At 44.7% G+C, this 22,741-nt stretch overlaps 1 protein-coding gene across 1 annotated transcript; it reads left to right on the forward strand.

Moving 5' to 3' along the window:
• Positions 1-687: 687 nt before the first annotated feature.
• Positions 688-3,976, forward strand: LOC119355149. The gene is made up of 4 exons (XM_037621927.1): positions 688-1,173; positions 2,515-2,909; positions 2,994-3,187; positions 3,387-3,976. The coding sequence occupies exons 1-4, from the start codon at positions 839-841 to the stop codon at positions 3,780-3,782; spliced, it is 1,320 nt and encodes a 439-aa protein (XP_037477824.1). The 5' UTR covers positions 688-838; the 3' UTR covers positions 3,783-3,976.
• The last annotated feature ends 18,765 nt before the right edge of the window (positions 3,977-22,741 follow it).

Raw genomic sequence — 22,741 nt, forward strand, 5'->3', positions numbered from 1 at the left:
TGCAAAATTCACTTTGATAGTGTCCTTTGCAGTATCCAAAATATGGTCTGAAGTGGTTTAAGTGGCTCGCGTACGGTCACTCATATGATTTGATATATGTATTTCGCTTAGCTGGAATACGGTTAACATGTCCAACTGTCACATGGGCGACTGTGTGGATATGATGTGACATTTTGCAAAAAAAACACCTTGAGCTATCTGTCAGATGGACGAGAGAAATAAAAACACCCCTCGGCCATGGATATTTGATCTCACGACCTCGCGGGCTTGGCTAATGTGCAGGGTGGGGCCCAGGGTATTTCTTTTCTCTCAAAATGTCACACCACGTTGTCCACATAGTTATCGCTCATGCGGCGGTTGGACCCGTCAACCGTATAACAACTAAGTGAAATACGAATATCAAACTGTATGTGAGTCATTTAAGCCACTTCGGTGATCATATTTTAGATGTTGCAAAGTACGACCGCGAACCGCGACAAATTTAGTGACTGCAAGTGATATTTTTTTTTGCATCCACAATATCACTATAAAAAATACTCTTATATTATAAGATGGAGGAGTAGTTGACATGGAATATGTAAATCAAAATTTAGAAGAATTGACGACAAAGAAACCGAGGAGTTAAGATTTGAGGGGCATTTGGAAATTTCTCTAGCAAAAAGAGGTGCCCCGAGGGCTTCCCCGATGGAGTGTGATACATCTTCTCATCTCTCATCTGAACCGGTCGGCTGCTCTGCAAGACTGCAACCAAGTCTGTGCCCACAAGAGTGTCCCGATCTCGACGGCCCTCGCTGACATCAGCCCATGACCAGGTGACCAGACCTAAGCTCTCACGGCCATGGCGAGGGCGAAGGCACCGAGGCGGAAGCCGCCGCAGGCGGTCTCCCGACGGCTCCTCGGATTTTGCGGGCTGAGCTTCGCGGCGGCGTTGTACGTGGGGATTGACTACCTGCGGTACCTCTCGCCGACATGGCACGACCGGCTGCAGCCGGTGCTCTGGGCGGCGCTGGCGCTCGCCGCCGCCGCGCGCGCACCCTTCTACCGCCACTGGGATGTCGAGCTCCGGGCGGTGCTTCCCTTCCTCGGTTCCATCGTCTTCATGCTCAGCGCCTTCCTCATCGAGATGATCTCCGTCCGCTTCGTCTCCGTCCTGATGGGGCTCCAGTGGCACGGGTTAGTATCTTTGGGAACTCAGGAGGGAGCTTCCTCCTTGGCACATGCTTTAGCTTTTCGAGCTGTTTGGTCGCGAATTGCCATGGATCTCGGAGAGATTTGGTTTGTGTTGCTATTTTTGGTGCTTGTTTTGGTTTATGATGCTTGATGATATGCTTTTCAGATGTTTCTAGTGTGTGGTTCGTGTCAGGATGGTATGATCTTGGAGGATTACTTTTGAACTGTGAAACAATCGAGTAGTTTGTATCAGAGAGGCGTGTGTCTTGGAGTAGGGGTTTAATTGTTGAGTGTGGATAATGTTTAAACTTGACGGGTGAAGAATTAGGCTTGTAATGACATACAATTGTTATCCTGGAGAGGGCTGTGAAACATTTCAGAGACTGCAGTTTGGGGGATCTTGAAGAAGTTTATTTCGTAGGTAGACCAAACCTAGAAAATGCTGCGTTTATCCTGTTTATTATTATGGTGCTCAAAACCAGTGGCGTAATAGAGATTCATGGAGATGATAGTATTTATCATGACAAGTGCGTAAAGTGAACCTTGTCGATTAATTGTTGCTACGGCTTCTTGTTGCTGTATATAATTTTGGTGAATGTTGCGTGGCAAATGCATCTTTGTGTAGCCTCTTCGTCTGTCAAGTTTTATTTCAATCATATTTCTGTGGGTTATTGGTCATTGCTAGAGGTACATACCTTGTTTGACTGTTGTTACTCCATGCTATTTTTGGAGTTTTAAAATATTCCTTTGCAGCCTTGTAATGAAGAAAGAAGTCCACATTATTTCTTGTTCAAAATAAGCAAAAGTTTTTATGGTGATTAGTGTTTCAAAGAGTTCAGTTTAAGCAAGGTATCAATGATCTGAACAAAGGGGCATCTAGAAGTTAAGTGGTTAAGAAAGGCATAAGCATTGCTTCATGCTTGGGCAAGTGTATTCCTGTTTGATTACTGAGCATTGGTGTTTACTCTCTCAATCTGATTTACATAAATGAGCTAACCTTCCCTAAATATGCTCCCATTGTGCCCATTGACAAAACATCGAGAAGTTCATATCATGCCTCATTAGATGGCAAGATGGGACTGCACTAGGTTTATTTGGTCATGGCTTTTCAGCTAAGTGTAACTGCCTTTGTGATATGTTGTCAACTTGCCCTCTGTAAAAAGATCATGGTTCGGTCATACTTTGGCTCTCATTGTCAAGGAGTTGCAGTACTTACGGACTTTAACTTTTTATAGTTATTTATTTGCGTGCTCTCATTTCCTTGCCCAGATAAATACATGCATGGATCCTAAATTTTCACACAGTTACCTGTAAACTAAACCTTTTTTTTAATTGTTTTAACAGATCTGCTGCTCCACTTCCTGACACTGGCCAATGGCTGCTTCTAGCTTTGAATGAGAAGCTTCCTGGAAGTGTTGTTGATCTATTGAGAGCTCATGTTATCACTCTTCACCATTATTTGATGTTATTTATGATGTTGGGGTTCTCAGTGCTGTTTGATTGCATCAAGGCTCCTGGTCTTGGAATAGCCACAAGATATATGTTCACCATGGCAGTCGGACGGTTGCTTCGGGTGGCAACTTTTGTTGGTACAATTCTTCCATCTGCGAGACCTTGGTGCGCTGCAGGTCGTTATCAAATACCTGGGCACCCTCATCCCTGGGCGCAAAAATATTATGTTCCATATGCTTCTGATTCACATGCTATTCGTGCGGTCATAGACACTGATATGGCTTATGGTTAGTGTATTTGTCTTATATCACGTAATTGAAGTATGTATTTTTCTGGGATTTGAAAACTGAATTGTCCTTTAAAAAATACAGCTGATGTTCAAGCTTACCCTGATGAGTACAGTCCTGACTGGGGTCGGATGAGTTTCTTAGTAGACATTTTGAGGCCAACCCCTGGAGAGGGGCCTGCATGGTACCATCTGTTGAAAAAAGCCAGTGGAGGTTGCAATGATCTTATGTATAGTGGGCACATGCTTGTCGCTGTTCTTACTGCCATGGCATGGACGGTACGTAATTCATTTTACTTTTCTGTGTTACAACACCATAGTCTGAATATCCCCCGCTGTACTGAAACTGAATTTCCATTATCTGGAGCCACCACTTCCAATCTAGGTTCTATATTCCATTTTCTTGGATATTGTTTAACCAGTTGCATGTAATTGATGACATCTTAACTCATTTTCGACCTGTTTCACACGCATATAGGAAGCTTATGGAGGCTGGATTTCTGTTGCAATATGGTTTCTCGTCCTGCACAGTGCACAAAGGGAGGTACGTGAACGGCATCATTACACCGTGGACTGCGTCGTGGCAATCTACGTCGGAATCCTCTTGTGGAGGATGACATGGTTCATCTGGTCTGCTAGAGATGCCAGCCGAGCTAGAAGGCTTGCTAAGCTTGAAGAGGTTCAGAGCAGGCTAATTCATGCAGCAAAGGATGCAGACGTCAATGAAATCCGGGATCTGCTGAAGGAGGTTGAGCTAGCAGGCCATGACAAGCCCGGCTTTTCACAGAGAGCCATCCTGGCCTTCGCTGCAGCTACAATTATTTTCACGCTGACCTGTGTTGTCCTTGCCCTTACTTTAACCAGTGACGGGTGATTTCAGTTGCTAGAATCCCTTAGATTTTACCCCATTTTCTTGGGTTACACTATTGTTCTCTGCAGTTTGAGACCATCGAGTGTCATTTCTCGCAGGAAACATGTTTGAGCAAAAATGCAAGTTCAGTTTAGCGGCATCAATTCGATATAAGTTGATAAGTTTGCAAAATGTTGCCGTCGATCATGTTTTGAGCTTGTGTCGTCGTGAACTGTAGCAATCCTGCTGTGTTCTTTCCTCTGCACCGACCGAAGATATTAGAGAACAAAACTGATGATTTGAACATGGCAGTTGAACTTCTCAAACTCCAATTACATGTCTCTCTTTAACTAGTTATATTAGATACTTAAAATATCATATTTGTAGATGTGTATCAGAATGTATTTCATAATATTATAATTCTGATGAGTTCGTACAAATATGTTGTCAGTTTTTCTATCTGTCAATCTCTAAGTCGATGCTAAGAACAATTTAATATTATTATTTTTGCAAGAAATTTTTTAAAATATTTTGCAAGGAAGAACCATTTAATATGAACATTGAGATTTGCGTTATGAATGTTGGTAGAGAAATAACTATTTGTAAGTCAATTGAGAAATAGCCATTCAATATATATCATACTGAAAGTTCATGTTGGCGATAGTGAAATTTTTCGAGGGTACGAGATACGTGAACTAGAGAGAGTACAATCTACGGATGGTTCTTTGTTAGACTAAAGAAAATCCATTTTTCGTTTCTATAGGGACAATTTCAAATTATTTTTATGTTGTTATATGTTTACTTTTTTTTAATGTCTAGGGCCACTTTGATTTGTGGGATTCTCAAAACGTATGAATATAGTGTCATGCCCACTTGTGTGAGTAGGGCATTTCGGAGACCGAGCTCCATGAAAGCCTTAATTTCGAGAAAATATCAAACTTTTCAGTTTGAAAATATTCTGAAAAAATACAAATCTATACTACTATTAAACAATTAAACAAGAACTTCTTTAAGCACACCTCATAAAAGCGTACACAGATCCAATACCACCACACGATTAGGCCCACTAAAATCAATCTAACGGTTAGACTTAACCTAAACCATTTTCTGTGTGCACTTAGCAATTTACATTGACTGACTGTACTCCATCTTGGAGGAAAATATGAAACTTCACGTCTGAGCAACTAGGAAACTAATAATCACGGTGCATCCTATTCTAGGAAACTAAATCAGAGTGCATCCATCCTATTAAGAAACTAATCTCAGACAAATTCATCCTATTAAAAAACTTATCTCGGATGCATCCATCCTATTAGGAAGCTAATCGCGAGCCGCCTGCCGCCATCATGCACGCTAGCCACGATGGGGGAAGCGCGAGGAGCTTCGTCTTCCTCCGGGAACACAGGTGCTATCGCCGCCATCGTCTTATATTTGGAGGCCAGGCGCTCTTCTGCCGCTACTGCGACAACTCCATCCACGTCCAGGACATGCTCTCCGGCAATCATCGGCATTCGCGTTGACTTCCGCTCCGCTCGCAGCACCCACGCCGACAAAGTGTCTGTTCAGTGGGTGCACATGCATTACATATTAAATAAGAATCGTGGGGCTTCAAGCAATCTAGAATTATAGATTTGGGATTATCTTAGGTTGCCGATTGTTATACTGAAAATGTGTAATTATATATGGCACATATATAAGAATGCAGCAATCTTGTCTTACAAAGTAGGATCAAGAGGGATACTGAAGAAGTCAAGATACAGAGTCTATTTCCCATGATTACTTCTCATGTTCATGTCAGTTTCCTTGGGCTTTACTTCGTACCACCATATGCATTAAACTGGACCGTATCAAGAGATAACATCATCCCCTTGATTAGAATTGCCTTATTTGTGCTATTTGATCAGTGTGTGTTTTACGTATGATGTTGCTTTACCTGCAATTAAGGTGGGTTGCACCTGCCTAGGCACTATCTCCAGGGATAGGTTGGAAATCAGAATATATGATTAATTCTTAGAGAAAACTTTAGACGCGTCACTTTAATATAATTGCACAGCAATCCAGTAAATTATGTAAGATTCAGTAGGAGGCAAGATATTGAAGATGTACTACTATTTCAGTTACATGATTCTATACATCTAAAATGGGTCACATGACTCCGTAAGTCGTAACTGTTGTTAGAGAATATCTCTCGCTGTTCTGTAAAGATATGCAATCTCTACTGCGTTCCAATAAAAAGAATTTTACCATACAGAAGGATCCAATGAAGAAACTAATCCGGCTGAGTTCCAATAAATAGATCCTTCAAAGGATCTGTCCTAATACAGCTGCCGTATATTGGTACAGAGAAATCATATAAACTGTACTCAGTCGGATTTATTTTGTTTCATGACAGAGAAACCAAATACCTTTCGTTATTTTGGCACATATATTTATTCTTATATACTTGTGCAATTTCGAATGATCCAACATATCTGCAGTCATCAAACTTGAAGACATGTTGTTTAAGGCCTTATTTGCATCGCCTCTCTTTCTTTGTCTGCGCGCCTCTTTCCTCCAATAGTAATAATGAACAACTTTTTCCGGATCAGGTATTACATGTTGGGGAACGTAGCAGAAATTCAAAATTTTCCTACGTGTCACCAAGATCTATCTATGGAGAAACTAGCAACGAGGGGAAGGAGAGTGCATCTACATACCCTTGTAGATCGCTAAGCGGAAGCGTTCAAGAGAACGGGGTTGAAGGAGTCGTACTCGTCGTGATCCAAATCACCGGAGATCCTAGTGCCGAACGGACGACACCTCCGCGTTCAACACACGTACAGCCCGGTGACGTCTCCCATGCCTTGATCCAGCAAGGAGAGAGGGAGAGGTTGAGGAAGACTCCATCCAGCAGTAGCACAACGGCGTGGTGGTGGTGGAGGAGCGTGGTACTCCAGCAGGGCTTCGCCAAGCACCACAAGAGACGAGGATGGAGAGGGGTAGGGCTGCGCCAAGAAGGAGAGGAACTCGTGTGTCTTGGGCAGCCCAAACATCAAGTATATATAGGGGGAGGGGAGGGGCTGCGCCCCCACCTAGGGTTCCCTCCCTAGGGGTGGCGGCAGCCCCCAGATCCCATCTAGGTGGCGGCCAGGTGGAGGGGGAGAGGGAGGCCCACCAGGCATGGGCCCTAAGGCCCATCTGCCCTTAGGGTTTGCACCCTTTCCTCCCCTTAGGCACCTTGGGCCCTTGTGGGGGGGGGGGGGGCGCACCAGCCCACCTGGGGCTGGTCCCCTCCCACACTTGGCCCATGCAGCCCTCCGGGGCTTGTGGCCCCACTTGGTGGACCCCCGGGACCCTCTCGGTGGTCCCGGTACGTTACCGATAAAACCCGAAACTTTTCCGGTGACCAAAACAAGACTTCTCATATATAAATCTTTACCTCCGGACCATTCCGGAACTCCTCGTGATGTCCGGCTTCTCATCTGGGACTCCGAACAACATTCGATAACCATGTATATCTATTCCTTATAACCCTAGCGTCATCGAACCTTAAGTGTGTAGACCCTACGGGTTCGGGAACCATGCAGACATGACCAAGACGTTCTCCGGTCAATAGCCAACAGCGGGATCTGGATACCCATGTTGGTTCCCACATGTTCCACGATGATCTCATCGGATGAACCACGATGTCAAAGACTTAATCAATCCCGTATGCAATTCCCTTTGTCTAGCGGTACGATACTTGCCCGAGATTCGATCGTTGGTATCCCGATACCTTATTCAATCTCGTTACCGGCAAGTCTCTTTACTTGTTCCGTAACACATCATCCCGTGATCAACTCCTTGATCACATTGTGCACATTATGATGATGTCCTACCGAGTGGGCCCAAAGATACCTCTCCGTTTACACGGAGTGACAAATCCCAGTCTCGATTCGTGCCAACCCAACAGACACTTTCGGAGATACCTGTAGTATACCTTTATAGCCACCCAGTTAAGTTGTGATGTTTGGCACACCCAAAGCACTCCTACGGTATCCGGGAGTTGCACAATCTCATGGTCTAAGGAAATGATACTTGACATTAGAAAAGCTTTAGCATACGAACTACACGATCTTGTGCTAGGCTTAGGATTGGGTCTTGTCCATCACATCATTCTCCTAATGATGTGATCCCGTTATCAATGACATCCAATGTCCATGGTCAGGAAACCGTAACCATCTATTGATCAACGAGCTAGTCAACTAGAGGCTTACTAGGGACATAGTGTTGTCTATGTATCCACACATGTATCTGAGTTTCCTATCAATACAATTCTAGCATGGATAATAAACGATTATCATGAACAAGGAAATATAATAATAACTAATTTATTATTGCCTCTAGGGCATATTTCCAACAGTCTCCCACTTGCACTAGAGTCAATAATCCAGTTCACATCGATATGTGATTAACACTCAAGGTCACATCCCCATGTGACCAACACCCAAAGAATTCTGGGTTTGATCATGTTATGCTTGTGAGAGAGGTTTCAGTCAACGGGTCTGCAACATTCAGATCCGTATGTACTTCGCAAATTTCTATGTCATCTTGTAGATGCAACTACTATGCTACATTTGGAGCCATTTCAAATAACTGTTCTACTTGGAGCTATTCTAAATTGTTGCTCCATTATACGTATCCGGTATCTCTACTCAGAGCTATCCGGATAGGTGTTAAGCTTGCATCGACGTAACTCTTTACGTCGAACTCTTTATCACCTCCATAACCGAGAAACATATCCTTATTCCTCTAAGGATAATTTAGACCGCTATCTGGTGATCTACTCCTAGATTACCTTTGTACCCTCTTGCCAGATATGTGGCAAGGCACACATCAGGTGCGGTACTCAGCATGGCACACCGTATAGAGCCTATGACAAAAGCATAGGGGATGACCTGCGTCCTTCCTCTTTCTTCTGTTGTGGTCGTGCTTTAAGTCTTAACTTCATACCTTATAACTCAGGCAAGAACTCCTTCTTTGACTGATCCATCTTGAACACCTTCAAGATCATGTCAAGGTATGTGCTCATTTGAAAGTACCATTAAGCGTTTTGATCTATCCTTATAGATCTTGATGCTCAATGTTCAAGTAGCTTAATCCAGGCTTTCCATTGAAAAACACTTTCCAAATAACCCTATATGCTTTCCAGAAATTCTACGTCATTTCTGATCAACAACATATATTCATCAGAAATTCTATAGTGCTCCCACTCACTTCTTTGGAAATACAAGTTTCTCATAAACTTTGTATACACCCAAAATCTTTGATCATCATCAAAGCGTACATTCCAACTCCGAGATGCTTACTCCAGTCCTTAGAAGGATTGCTGGAGCTTTGCATACTAGTTAGCATCTTTCAGGATTGACAAAACCTTCCGGTTGTATCACATACAACCTTTCCTCAAGAAAATCATCGAGGAAACAATGTTTTGACATCCTATCTGCAAGATTTCATAAATAATACAGTGATCGCTAATATAATTCCAACAGACTCTTAGCATCGCTACGAGTGAGAAAGTCTCATCGTAGTCAACTCCTTGAACTTGTCGGAAAACATCTTAACGACAAGTCGAGCTTTCTTAATGGTGATACTTACCATCATTGTCCGTCTTCCTTTTAAAATCCATCTGTACTCAACAGCCTTACGGCCATCGAGCCTTTCTGCCAAAGTCTACACTTTGTTTTCATACATGGATCCTCTCTCGGATTTTATGGCCTCGAGCCATTTATCGGAATCCGGGCCCACCATCGCTTCTCCATATCTCGTAGGTTCATTGTTGTCTAGCAACATGACTTCCAAGACAGGATTACGTACCACTCTGAAGTAGTACGCATCCTTGTCATCCCACGAGGTTTGGTAGTGACTTGATCTGAAGTTTCATGATCACTATCATAAGCTTCCACTTCAATTGGTGTAGGTGCCACAGGAACAACTTCCTGTGCCCTGCCACACACTAGTTGAAGAGACGGTTCAATAACCTCATCAAGTCTCCACCATCCTCCCACTCAATTCTTTTGAGAGAAACTTTTCCTCGAGAAAGGACCCGATTCTAGAAACAATCCCTTATTGCTTTCGGATCTGAGACAGGAGGTATACTCAACTATTTCGGGTGTCCTATGAAGATGCATTTATCCGCTTTGGGTTCGAGCTTACCAGCCTGAAACTTTTTCACATAAGCGTCGCAGCCCCAAACTTTTAAGAAATGACAGCTTATGTTTCTCTAAACTATAGTTCATACGGTGTCATCTCATCGGAATTACGTGGTGCCCTATTTAAAGTGAATGTGGTTGTCTCTAATGCCTAACCCATAAACTATCATGGTAATTCGATAAGAGACATCATGGTATGCATCATATCCAATAGGGTGCAGTTATGATGTTCGGACACACCATCACACTATGGTGTTCCAGGCTGTATTAGTTGTGAAACAATTTCCACAATGTCTTAATTCTGTGCCAAACTCATAATTCAGATATTCATCTCTATGATCATATCATAGATATTTTATCCTCTTGTCACGACGATCTTTCAACTTCACCCTGAAATTACTTGAACCTTTCAATAATTCAGACTCGTGATTCATCAAGTAAATATACTCAACATCTACTCAAATCATCTGTGAAGTAAGAACATAACGATATCCACTACACACCTCAGCACTCATTGGACTGCACACATCAAAATGTATTACTTCCAACAAGTTGCTTTCTAGTTCCATTTTACTGAAAACGAGGCTTTCAGTCATCTTGCCCATGTGGTATGATTTGCATGTCTCAAGTGATTCAAAATCAAGTGAGTCCAAACGGTCCATTTGCATGGAGTTTCTTCATGCATATACACCAATAGACATGGTTCGCATGTCTCAAACTTTTCAAAACGAGTGAGCCCAAAGATCCATCAACATGGAGCTTCTTCATGCGTTTTATACCGATATGACTTACATGGCGGTGCCACAAGTAGGTGGTACTATCATTACTATCTTATATCTTTCGGCATGAACATGTGTACCACTACGATCGAGATTCAATAAACCATTCATTTTAGGTGCAAGACCATTGAAGGTATTATTCAAATAACCAGAGTAACCATTATTCTCCTTAAATGAATAACCGTATTGCGATAGACATAATCCAATCATGTCTATGCTCAACGCAAACACCAATCTCGATGGTAGAGGGAGCGTGCGATGCTTGATCAAATCAAGCTTGGGAAAAACTTCCAACACATATCGCCAGCTCACCTTTAGCTAGTCTCCATTTACTCCGCAGCCTTTTATTTCGAGTTTACTAACACTTAGCAACCGAACCGGTATCTAATACCATGGTGCTACTAGGAGTACTAGTAAAGTACACATTAACACAATGTATATCCAATATACTTCTATCGACCTTGCCAGCCTTCTCATCTACCAAGTATCTAGGGTAATTCTGCTCCAGTGGCTGTTCCCCTTATTACAGAAGCACTTAGTCTCGGGTTTGGGTTCAACCTTGGGTTTCTTCACTAGAGCAGCAGCTGATTTGCCATTTCATGAAGCATCCCTTTTTGCCCTTGCCCTTCTTGAAACTAGTGGTTTCACCAACCATCAACAATTGATGCTCCTTCTTGATTTCTACTTTTGTGGTGCCACACATCGCGAATATCTCAAGGATCATCATATATGTCCCTGATATATTATAGTTCATCACGAAGCTCTAGCAGCTTGGTGGTAATGACTTCGGAGAAACATCACTATCTCATCTGGAAGATCAACTCCCACTCGATTCAAATGATTGTTGTGTTGGGGAACGTTGCAGAAAACAAAAAAAATTTCCTACGGTTTCACCAAGATCCATCTAGGAGTTCATCTAGCAACGAGTGATCGGATTGCATCTACATACCTTTGTAGATCACGCGCGGAAGCGTTCAAAGAACGGGGATGAGGAAGGCGTACTCGACGTGATCCAAATCACCGGAGATCCTAGCGCCGAACGGACGGCACCTCCGCGTTCAACACACGTACGGTCAGTGTAACGTCTCCTTCTTCTTGATCCAGCAAGGGGGAAGGAGAGGTTGAGGAAGATGGCTCCAGCAGCAGCACGACGGCGTGGTGGTGATGGAGCTGCGGTACTCCGGCAGGGCTTCGCCAAGCACTATGGAGGAGGAGGATGTGTTAGAGAGGGAGAGGGAGGCACCAAAGGCGTGGGGTTAGAAGTCCTCCATCTCCCCACTATATATAGGGGGCCTAGGGGGGGCGCCGGCCCTAGGAGATCCAATCTCCTAGGGGGGCGGCGGCCAAGGGAGGAATCCCTCCTCCCCGAGGCACCTAGGAGGTGCCTTCCCCCTTTGGGACTCTTCCCTTCTTGAACCCTAGGAGCATGGGCCTCTTGGGGCTGGTGCCCTTGGCCCATACAGGCCAAGGCGCACCCCCTACAGCCCATGTGGCCCCCAGGGGCAGGTGGCCCCACCCGGTGGACCCCCGGGACCCTTCCGGTGGTCCCGGTACAATACCGGTGACCCCGAAACTTGTCCCGATGGCCGAAATAGCACTTCTTATATATAATTCTTTACCTCATGACCATTCCGGAACTCCTCGTGACGTCCGGGATCTCATTCGGGACTCCGAACAACATTGGGATTACTGCATATACATATCCCTACAACCCTAGCGTCACCGAACCTTAAGTGTGTAGACCCTACGGGTTCGGGAGACATGTAGACATGACCGAGATTGCTCTCCGGTCAATAACCAACAGCGGGATCTGGATACCCATGTTGGCTCCCACATGCTCCTCGATGATCTCATCAGATGAACCACGATGTCGAGGATTCAAGCAACCCCGTATACAATTCCCTTTGTCAATCGGTATGTTACTTGCCCGAGATTCGATCGTCGGTATCCCAATACCTCGTTCAATCTCGTTACCGACAAGTCACTTTACTCGTACCGTAATGCATGATCCCGTGACCAGACACTTGGTCACTTTGAGCTCATTATGATGATGCATACCGAGTGGGCCCAGTGATACCTCTCCGTCATACGGAGTGACAAATCCCAGTCTTGATCCGTGTCAACCCAACAGACACTTTCGGAGATACCCGTAGTATACCTTTATAGTCACCCAGTTACGTTGTGACGTTTGGTACACCCAAAGCACTCCTATGGTATCCGGGAGTTACACGATCTCATGGTCTAAGGAAAGGATACTTGACATTGGAAAAACTCTAGCAAACGAACTATACGATCTTATGCTATGTTTAGGATTGGGTCTTGTCCATCACATCATTCTCCTAATGATGTGATCTCGTTATCAATGACATCCAATGTCCATAGTCAGGAAACCATGACTATCTGTTGATCAATGAGCTAGTCAACTAGAGGCTTACTAGGGACATGTTGGTGTCTATTATTCACACATGTATTACGATTTCCGGATAACAGAATTATAGCATGAATAAAGACAATTATCATGAACAAGGAAATATAATAACAATGCTTTTATTATTGCCTCTAGGGCATATTTCCAACAGTCTCCCACTTGCACTAGAGTCAATAATCTAGTTACATTGTGATGAATCGAACACCCATGGAATTCTGGTGTTGATCATGTTTTGCTCTAGGGAGAGGTTTAGTCAACGGATCTGCTACATTTAGGTCCGTATGTACTTTACAAATATCTATGTCTCCATCTTGAACATTTTCACGAATGGAGTTGAAGCGACGCTTGATGTGCCTTGTCTTCTTGTGAAACCTGGGCTCCTTGGCAAGAGCAATAGCTCCAGTGTTGTCACAGAAGAGCTTGATCGGCCCCGACGCATTGGGTATGACTCCTAGGTCGGTGATGAACTCCTTCACCCAAATTGCTTCATGTGCTGCCTCCGAGGCTGCCATGTACTCCGCTTCACATGTAGATCCCGCCACGACGCTCTTCTTGCAACTGCACCAACTTACTGCCCCACCATTCAAAATATACACGTATCCGGTTTGTGACTTAGAGTCATCCAGATCTATGTCGAAGCTAGCATTGACGTAACCCTTTACGATGAGCTCTTCGTCACCTCCATAAACGAGAAACATTTCCTTAGTCCTTTTCAGGTACTTCAGGATATTCTTGACCGCTGTCCAGTGTTCCTTGCCGGGATTACTTTGGTACCTTCCTACCAAACTTACGACAAGGTTTACATCAGGTCTGGTACACAACATGGCATACATAATAGAACCTATGGCTGAGGCATAGGGGATGATGCTCATCTCTTCTATATCTTCTGCCGTGGTCGGACATTGAGCTGAGCTCAATTTCACACCTTGTAACACAGGCAAGAACCCCTTCTTAGACTGATCCATATTGTATTTCTTCAATATCTTATCAAGGTATGTGCTTTGTGAAAGACCTATGAGGCGTCTTGATATATCTCTATAGATCTTGATTCCTAATATATATGCAGCTTCTCCAAGGTCCTTCATTGAAAAACTCTTATTCAAGTAGGCCTTAATGCTGTCCAATAGTTCTATATCATTTCCCATCAAAAGTATGTCATCTACATATAATATGAGAAATGCTACAGATCTCCCACTCACTTTCTTGTAAACGCAGGCTTCTCCATAAGTCTATGTAAACCCAAACGCTTTGATCATCTCATCAAAGCGAATGTTCCAACTCCGAGATGCTTGCACCAGCCCATAAATCGAGCGTTGGAGCCTGCACACCTTGTTAACATTCTTAGGATCGACAAAACCTTCCGGCTGCATCATATACAATTCTTCCTTAAGGAAACCATTAAGGAATGCCGTTTTGACGTCCATTTGCCATATTTCATAATCATAGAATGTGGCAATTGCTAACATGATTCGGACGGACTTTAGCTTCGCTACCGGTGAGAAAGTCTCATCGTAGTCAACCCCTTGAACTTGTCGATAACCCTTAGCGACAAGCCGAGCTTTATAGATGGTCACATTACCATCCGCGTCTGTCTTCTTCTTAAAGATCCATTTATTTTCTATGGCTCGCCGCTCAACGGGCAAGTCAGTCAAGGTCCATACTTTGTTTTCATACATGGATCCTATCTCGGATTTCATGGCTTCTAGCCATTTGTCGGAATCCAGGCCCGCCATCGCTTCTTCATAGTTCGAAGGTTCACCGTTGTCTAACAACATGATTTCCAAGACAGGGTTGCCGTACCACTCTGGTGCGGAACGTGTCCTTGTGGACCTACGAATTTCAGTAGGAGCTTGATCAGAAGTATCTTGATCATTATCATTAACTTCCTCTCTAGTCAGTGCAGGCACCTCAGGAACATTTTCTTGAGTTGCGCCATTTTCCGGTTCAAGAGGTAATACTTCATCAAGTTCTACTTTCCTCCCACTTACTTCTTTCAAGAGAAACTCCTTCTCTAGAAAGGATCCATTCTTGGCAACAAAGATCTTGCCTTCGGATCTGAGGTAGAAGGTATACCCAATAGTTTCTTTAGGGTATCCTATGAAGACGCATTTTTTCGACTTGGGTTCGAGCTTTTCAGGTTGAAGTTTCTTGACATAAGCATCGCATCCCCAAACTTTCAGAAACGATAGCTTAGGTTTCTTCCCAAACCATAATTCATACGGTGTCGTCTCAACGGATTTCGACGGAGCCCTATTTAAAGTGAATGCGGCAGTCTCTAAAGCATAGCCCCAAAAAGATAGCGGTAAATCGGTAAGAGACATCATAGATCGCACCATATCTAATAGAGTGCGATTACGACGTTCGGACACACCATTACGCTGAGGTGTTCCAGGCAGCGCGAGCTGTGAAACTATTCCACATTTTCTTAAGTGTGTGCCAAACTCATGACTCAAGTATTCTCCTCCACGATCTGATCGCAGGAACTTGATTTTTCTGTCACGTTGATTCTCAACCTCACTCTGAAATTCCTTGAACTTTTCAAAGGTCTCAGACTTGTGTTTCATTAAGTAGACATACCCATATCTACTCAAGTCATCAGTGAGGGTGAGAACATAACGATAGCCACCGCGAGCCTCAACACTCATTGGACCGCACACATCAGTATGTATGATTTCCAATAAGTTGGTTGCTCGCTCCATTGTTCCTGAGAATGGAGTCTTGGTCATTTTACCCATGAGGCATGGTTCGCACGTGTCAAATGATTCATAATCAAGAGACTCTAAAAGTCCATCAGCATGGAGCTTCTTCATGCGTTTGACACCTATGTGACCAAGGCGGCAGTGCCACAAGTATGTGGGACTATCATTATCAATCTTACATCTTTTGGTACTCACACTATGAACATGTGTAGTATTACGCTCGAGATTCATTAAGAATAAACCATTCACCATCGGAGCATGACCATAAAACATATCTCTCATATAAATAGAACAACCATTATTCTCGGATTTAAACGAGTAGCCATCTCGAATTAAATGAGATCCTGATACAATGTTCATGCTCAAAGCTGGCACTAAATAACAATTATTAAGGTTTAAAATTAATCCCGAAGGCAAATGTAGAGGTAGCGTGCCGACGGCGATCACATTGACCTTGGAACCATTCCCGACGTGCATCGTCACCTCGTCCTTTGCCATTCTCCACTTATTCCGCAGCTCCTGCTTTGAATTACAAATGTGAGCAACCGCACCAGTATCAAATACCCAGGAGCTACTACGAATACTGGTAAGGTACACATCAATTACATGTATATCACATATACCTTTTGTTTTGCCGGCCTTCTTGTCCGCTAAGTATTTGGGGCAGTTCCGCTTCCAGTGACCACTTCCCTTGCAATAAAAGCACTCAGTCTCGGGCTTGGGTCCATTCTTTGGCTTCTTCCCGGTAGCTTGCTTGCCGGGCGCGGCAACTCCCTTGCCGTCCTTCTTGAAGTTCTTCTTACCCTTGCCTTTCTTGAACTTAGTGGTTTTATTCACCATCAACACTTGATGTTCCTTTTTGACTTCTACCTTTGCTGATTTCAGCATTGCAAATACCTCTGGAATGGTCTTTTCCATCCCCTGCATATTGAAGTTCATCACAAAGCTCTTGTAGCTTGGTGGAAGCGACTGGAGGATTCTGTCAATGACCGCGTCATCTGGGAGATTAACTCCCAGCTGAGTCAAGAGGTTATGTAACCCAGACATTGTGAGTATGTGCTCATTGACAGAACTATTTTCCTCCATCTTACAGCTGAAGAACTTGTCGGAGACTTCATATCTCTCGACCCGGGCATGAGCTTGAAAAACCATTTTCAGCTCTTCGAACATCTCGTATGCTCCATGTCTCTCAAAACGTTTTTGGAGCCCCGGTTCTAAGCTGTAAAGCATGCCGCACCGAACAAGGGAGTAATCATCAGCACGTGTCTGCCAAGCGTTCATAACGTCTTGGTTCTGTGGGACGGGAGGGTCACCTAGCGGTGCTTGTAGGACATAATCTTTCTTGGCAGCTATGAGGATGATCCTCAGGTTCCGGACCCAGTCCGTGTAGTTGCTGCCATCGTCTTTCAGCTTGGTTTTCTCTAGGAACGCGTTGAAGTTGAGGACTACGTTGGCCATTTGATCTACAAGACATATTGTAAAGATTTTAGACTAAGTTCATGATAATTAAGTTCATCTAATCAAATTAATCAATGAACTCCCACTTAGATAGACATCCCTCCAGTCATCTAAGTATAACATGATCCGAGTTAACTAGGCCGTGTCCGATCATCACGTGAGACGGACTAGTCAACATCGGTGAACATCTTCATGTTGATCGTATCTTCTATACGACTCATGCTCGACCTTTCAGTCTTCTGTGTTCCGAGGCCATGTCTGTACATGCTAGGCTCGTCAAGTCAACCTAAGTGTTTGCATGTGTAAATCTGTCTTACACCCGTTGTATGTGAACGTTAGAATCTAACACCCGATCATCATGTGGTGCTTCGAAACAACGTACTATCGCAACGGTGCACAGTTAGGGGGAACACTTTCTTGAAATTATTATGAGGGATCATCTTATTTACTACCGTCGTTCTAAGTAAACAAGATGCAAAACATGATAAACATCACATGCAATCAAATAATAATAGTGACATGATATGGCCAATATCACATAGCTCCTTTGATCTCCATCTTGGGGCTCCATGATCATCTTGTCACCGGCAAGACACCATGATCTCCATCATCATGATCTCCATCATCGTGTCTCCATGAAGTTGCTCACCAACTATTACTTCTACTACTACGGCTAACGCGTTTAGCAATAAAGTAAAGTAATTTACATGGCGTTTCTCAATGACACGCAGGTCATACAAAAAATAAAGACAACTCCTATGGCTCCTGCCGGTTGTCATACTCATCGACATGCAAGTCGTGATTCCTATTACAATAGCATGAACATCTCATACATCACATATATATCATTCATCATTCATCACAACTTTGGCCATATCATATCACAAAGCACTTGCTGCAAAAACAAGTTAGACGTCCTCTAATTGTTGTTGCAAGTTTTACGTGGCTGAAATAGGGTTCTAGCAAGAACGTTTTCTTACCTACGTGAAAGCCACAACGTGATTTGTCAACTTCTATTTACCCTTCATAAGGACCCTTTTCATCGAATCTGCTCCAACTAAAGTGGGAGAGACAGACACCCGCCAGCCACCTTATGCAACTAGTGCATGTTAGTCGGTGGAACCGGTCTCACGTAAGCGTACGTGTAAGGTTGGTCCGGGCCGCTTCATCCCACAATACCGCTGAAGCAAGATAAGACTAGTAGCGGCAAGAAAGTTGATAACATCTACGCCCACAACAAATTTGTGTTGTACTCGTGCAAGAGAACTACACATAGACCTAGCTCATGATGCCACTGTTGGGGAACGTTGCAGAAAACAAAAAAAATATTCCTACGGTTTCACCAAGATCCATCTAGGAGTTCATCTAGCAACGAGTGATCGGATTGCATCTACATACCTTTGTAGATCACGCGCGGAAGCGTTCAAAGAACGGGGATGAGGAAGGCGTACTCGACGTGATCCAAATCACCGGAGATCCTAGCGCCGAACGGACGGCACCTCCGCGTTCAACACACGTACGGTCAGTGTAACGTCTCCTTCTTCTTGATCCAGCAAGGGGGAAGGAGAGGGTTGAGGAAGATGGCTCCAGCAGCAGCACGACGGCATGGTGGTGATGGAGCTGCAGTACTCCGGCAGGGCTTCGCCAAGCACTATGGAGGAGGAGGATGTGTTGGAGAGGAAGAGGGAGGCACCAAAGGCGTGGGGTTAGAAGTCCTCCATCTCCCCACTATATATAGGGGGGCCTAGGGGGGGCGCCGGCCCTAGGAGATCCAATCTCCTAGGGGCGCGGCGGCCAAGGGAGGAATCCCTCCTCCCCAAGGCACCTAGGAGGTGCCTTCCCCCTTTGGGACTCTTCCCTTCTTGAACCCTAGGTGCATGGGCCTCTTGGGGCTGGTGCCCTTGGCCCATACAGGCCAAGGCACACCCCCTACAGCCCATGTGGCCCCCGGAGGCAGGTGGCCCCACCCGGTGGACCCCCGGGACCCTTCTGGTGGTCCCGGTACAATACCGGTGACCCCGAAACTTGTCCCGATGGCCGAAATAGCACTTCCTATATATAATTCTTTACCTCCGGACCATTCCGAAACTCCTCGTGATGTCCGGGATCTCATCCGGGACTCCGAACAACATTAGGGTTACTGCATATACATATCCCTACAACCCTAGCGTCACCGAACCTTAAGTGTGTAGACCCTACGGGTTCGGGAGACATGTAGACATGACCGAGATCGCTCTCCGGTCAATAACCAACAGCGGGATCTGGATACCCATGTTGGCTCCCACATGCTCCTCGATGATCTCATCGGATGAACCACGATGTCGAGGATTCAAGCAACCCCGTATACAATTCCCTTTGTCAATCGGTATGTTACTTGCCCGAGATTTGATCGTCGGTATCCCAATACCTCGTTCAATCTCGTTACCGGCAAGTCACTTTACTCGTACCGTAATGCATGATCCCGTGACCAGACACTTGGTCACTTTGAGCTCATTATGATGATGCATTACCGAGTGGGCCCAGTGATACCTCTCCGTCATACGGAGTGACAAATCCCAGTCTTGATCCGTGTCAACCCAACAGACACTTTCGGAGATACCCGTAGTATACCTTTATAGTCACCCAGTTACGTTGTGACGTTTGGTACACCCAAAGCACTCCTACGGTATCCGGGAGTTACACGATCTCATGGTCTAAGGAAAGGATACTTGACATTGGAAAAACTCTAGCAAACGAACTATATGATCTTATGCTATGTTTAGGATTGGGTCTTGTCCATCACATCATTCTCCTAATGATGTGATCTTGTTATCAATGACATCCAATGTCCATAGTCAGGAAACCATGACTATCTGTTGATCAACGAGCTAGTCAACTAGAGGCTTACTAGGGACATGTTGGTGTCTATTATTCACACATGTATTACGATTTCCGGATAACACAATTATAGCATGAATAAAGACAATTATCATGAACAAGGAAATATAATAACAATGCTTTTATTATTGCCTCTAGGGCATATTTCCAACATGTTGTACTCAGACAATCTGAGCACAAGCTCAAGATTGAGCTTTTCTCCCTTATTATGCAGGCTAAGAAAATCGTCAGAGGTCTTATACCTCTTGACGTGGGCACGAACCTGAAATTCCAATTTCAGTCCTCAAAACATCTCATATGTTTCGCGACATTTCAAAACATCTTTGGTGCCTCAACTCTAATCCGTTTAACTGAACTATCACGTAGTTATCAAAATGTGTATGTCAGATGTTCGCAATGACGTTCGAGGTTCAGCACACTGAGCGGTGCATTAAGGACATAAGCCTTCTATGAAGCAATGAGGACAATCCTCAGTTTACGTACCTAGTCCGCACAATTGCTACTATCAACTTTCAACTAAATTTTCTCTAGGAACATATCTAAACAGTAGAACTGAAGCGCGAGCTACGACATAATTTGCGAAGACCTTTTGACTATGTTCAGGATAATTAAGTTCATCTTATGAACTCCCACTCAGATAGACATCCCTCTAGTCATCTAAGTGATTACATGATCCGAGTCAACTAGGCCGTGTCCGATCATCACGTGAGACGGACTAGTCATCATCAGTGAACATCTTCATGTTGATCGTATCTACCATACGACTCATGCTCGACCTTTTGGTCTCTTGTGTTCCGAGGCCATGTCTGTACATGCTAGGCTCGTCAAGTCAACCTAAGTGTTTCGCGTGTGTAAATCTGGCTTACACCCGTTGTATGTGAACGTAAGAATCTATCACACCCGATCATCACGTGGTGCTTCGAAACGACGAACTTTCGCAACGGTGCACAGTTAGTGGGAACACTTTCTTGAAATTATTATGAGGGATCATCTTATTTACTACCATCATTCTAAGTAAACAAGATGCAAAAACATGATAAACATCACATGCAATCAAATAATAGTGACATGATATGGCCAATATCATATAGCTCCTTTGATCTCCATCTTGGAGCTCCATGATCATCTTGTCACCGGCATGACACCATGATCTCCATCATCGTGTCTCCATGAAGTTGCTCGCCAACTATTACTTCTACTACTATGGCTACGAGTTAGCAATAAAGTAAAGTAATTACATGGCGTTGTTCAATGACACGCAGGTCATACAATAAATAAAGACAACTCCTATGGCTCCTGCCGGTTGTCATACTCATCGACATGCAAGTCGTGATTCCTATTACAAGAACATGATCAATCTCATACATCACATATCATTCATCACATTCTTTTTGGCCATATCACATCACATAGCATACCCTGCAAAAACAAGTTAGACGTCCTCTAATTGTTGTTTGCATGTTTTACGTGGCTGCTATGGGTTTCTAGCAAGAACGTTTCTTACCTACGCAAAAACCACAATGTGATATGCCAATTGCTATTTACCATTCATAAGGACCCTTTTCATTGAATCCGATCCGACTAAAGTGGGAGAGACATACACCCGCTAGCCACCTTATGCAACTAGTGCATGTCAGTCGGTGGAACCAGTCTCACGTAAGAGTACGTGTAAGGTCGGTCCGGGCCGCTTCATCCCACAATACCGTCGAAACAAGATTGGACTAGTAACGGTAAGCATATTGAAAAAAATCAACGCCCACAACTACTTTGTGTTCTACTCGTGCATAGAATCTACGCAATATACCTAGCTCATGATGCCACTGTTGGGGAATGTAGCAGAAATTCAAAATTTTCCTACGTGTCACCAAGATCTATCTATGGAGAAACTAGCAACGAGGGGAAGGAGAGTGCATCTACATACCCTTGTAGATCGCTAAGCGGAAGCGTTCAAGAGAATGGGGTTGAAGGAGTCGTACTCGTCGTGATCCAAATCACCGGAGATCCTAGTGCCGAACGGACGGCACCTCCGCGTTCAACACACGTACAGCCCGGTGACGTCTCCCATGCCTTGATCCAGTAAGGAGAGAGGGAGAGGTTGAGGAAGACTCCATCCAGCAGCAGCACAATGGCGTGGTGGTGGTGGAGGAGCGTGGTACTCCAGCAGGGCTTCGCCAAGCACCGCAAGAGACGAGGAGGGAGAGGGGTAGGGCTGCGCCAAGAAGGAGAGGAACTCGTGTGTCTTGGGCAGCCCAAACCTCAAGTATATATAGGGGGAGGGGAGGGGCTACGCCCCCACCTAGGGTTCCCTCCCTAGGGGTGGAGGCAGCCCCCAGATCCCATCTGGGTGGCGGCCAGGTGGAGGGGGAGAGGGAGGCGCACCAGGCATGGGCCCTAAGGCCCATCTGCCCTTAGTGTTTGCCCCCTTTCCTCCCCTTGGGCGCTTTGGGCCCTTGTGGGGGGGCGCACCAGCCCACCTGGGGCTGGTCCCCTCCCACACTTGGCCCATGCAGCCCTCCGGGGCTTGTGGCCCCACTTGGTGGACCCCCGGGACCCTCCGGTGGTCCCTGTACGT

Source organism: Triticum dicoccoides, chromosome 2A (assembly GCF_002162155.2).
Source record: "Triticum dicoccoides isolate Atlit2015 ecotype Zavitan chromosome 2A, WEW_v2.0, whole genome shotgun sequence".
Taxonomy (NCBI): Eukaryota; Viridiplantae; Streptophyta; class Magnoliopsida; order Poales; family Poaceae; genus Triticum; species Triticum dicoccoides.

Excerpts from the sequence above, each read along its gene's own strand:
- LOC119355149 (XM_037621927.1), top strand. The coding sequence starts at position 839 with ATGGCGAGGGCGAAGGCACCGAGGCGGAAGCCGCCGCAGGCGGTCTCC. Across the intron at positions 1,174-2,514 it reads ATGGGGCTCCAGTGGCACGG|ATCTGCTGCTCCACTTCCTG; the intron begins GTTAGTATCTTT and ends TTGTTTTAACAG. Across the intron at positions 2,910-2,993 it reads AGACACTGATATGGCTTATG|CTGATGTTCAAGCTTACCCT; the intron begins GTTAGTGTATTT and ends TAAAAAATACAG.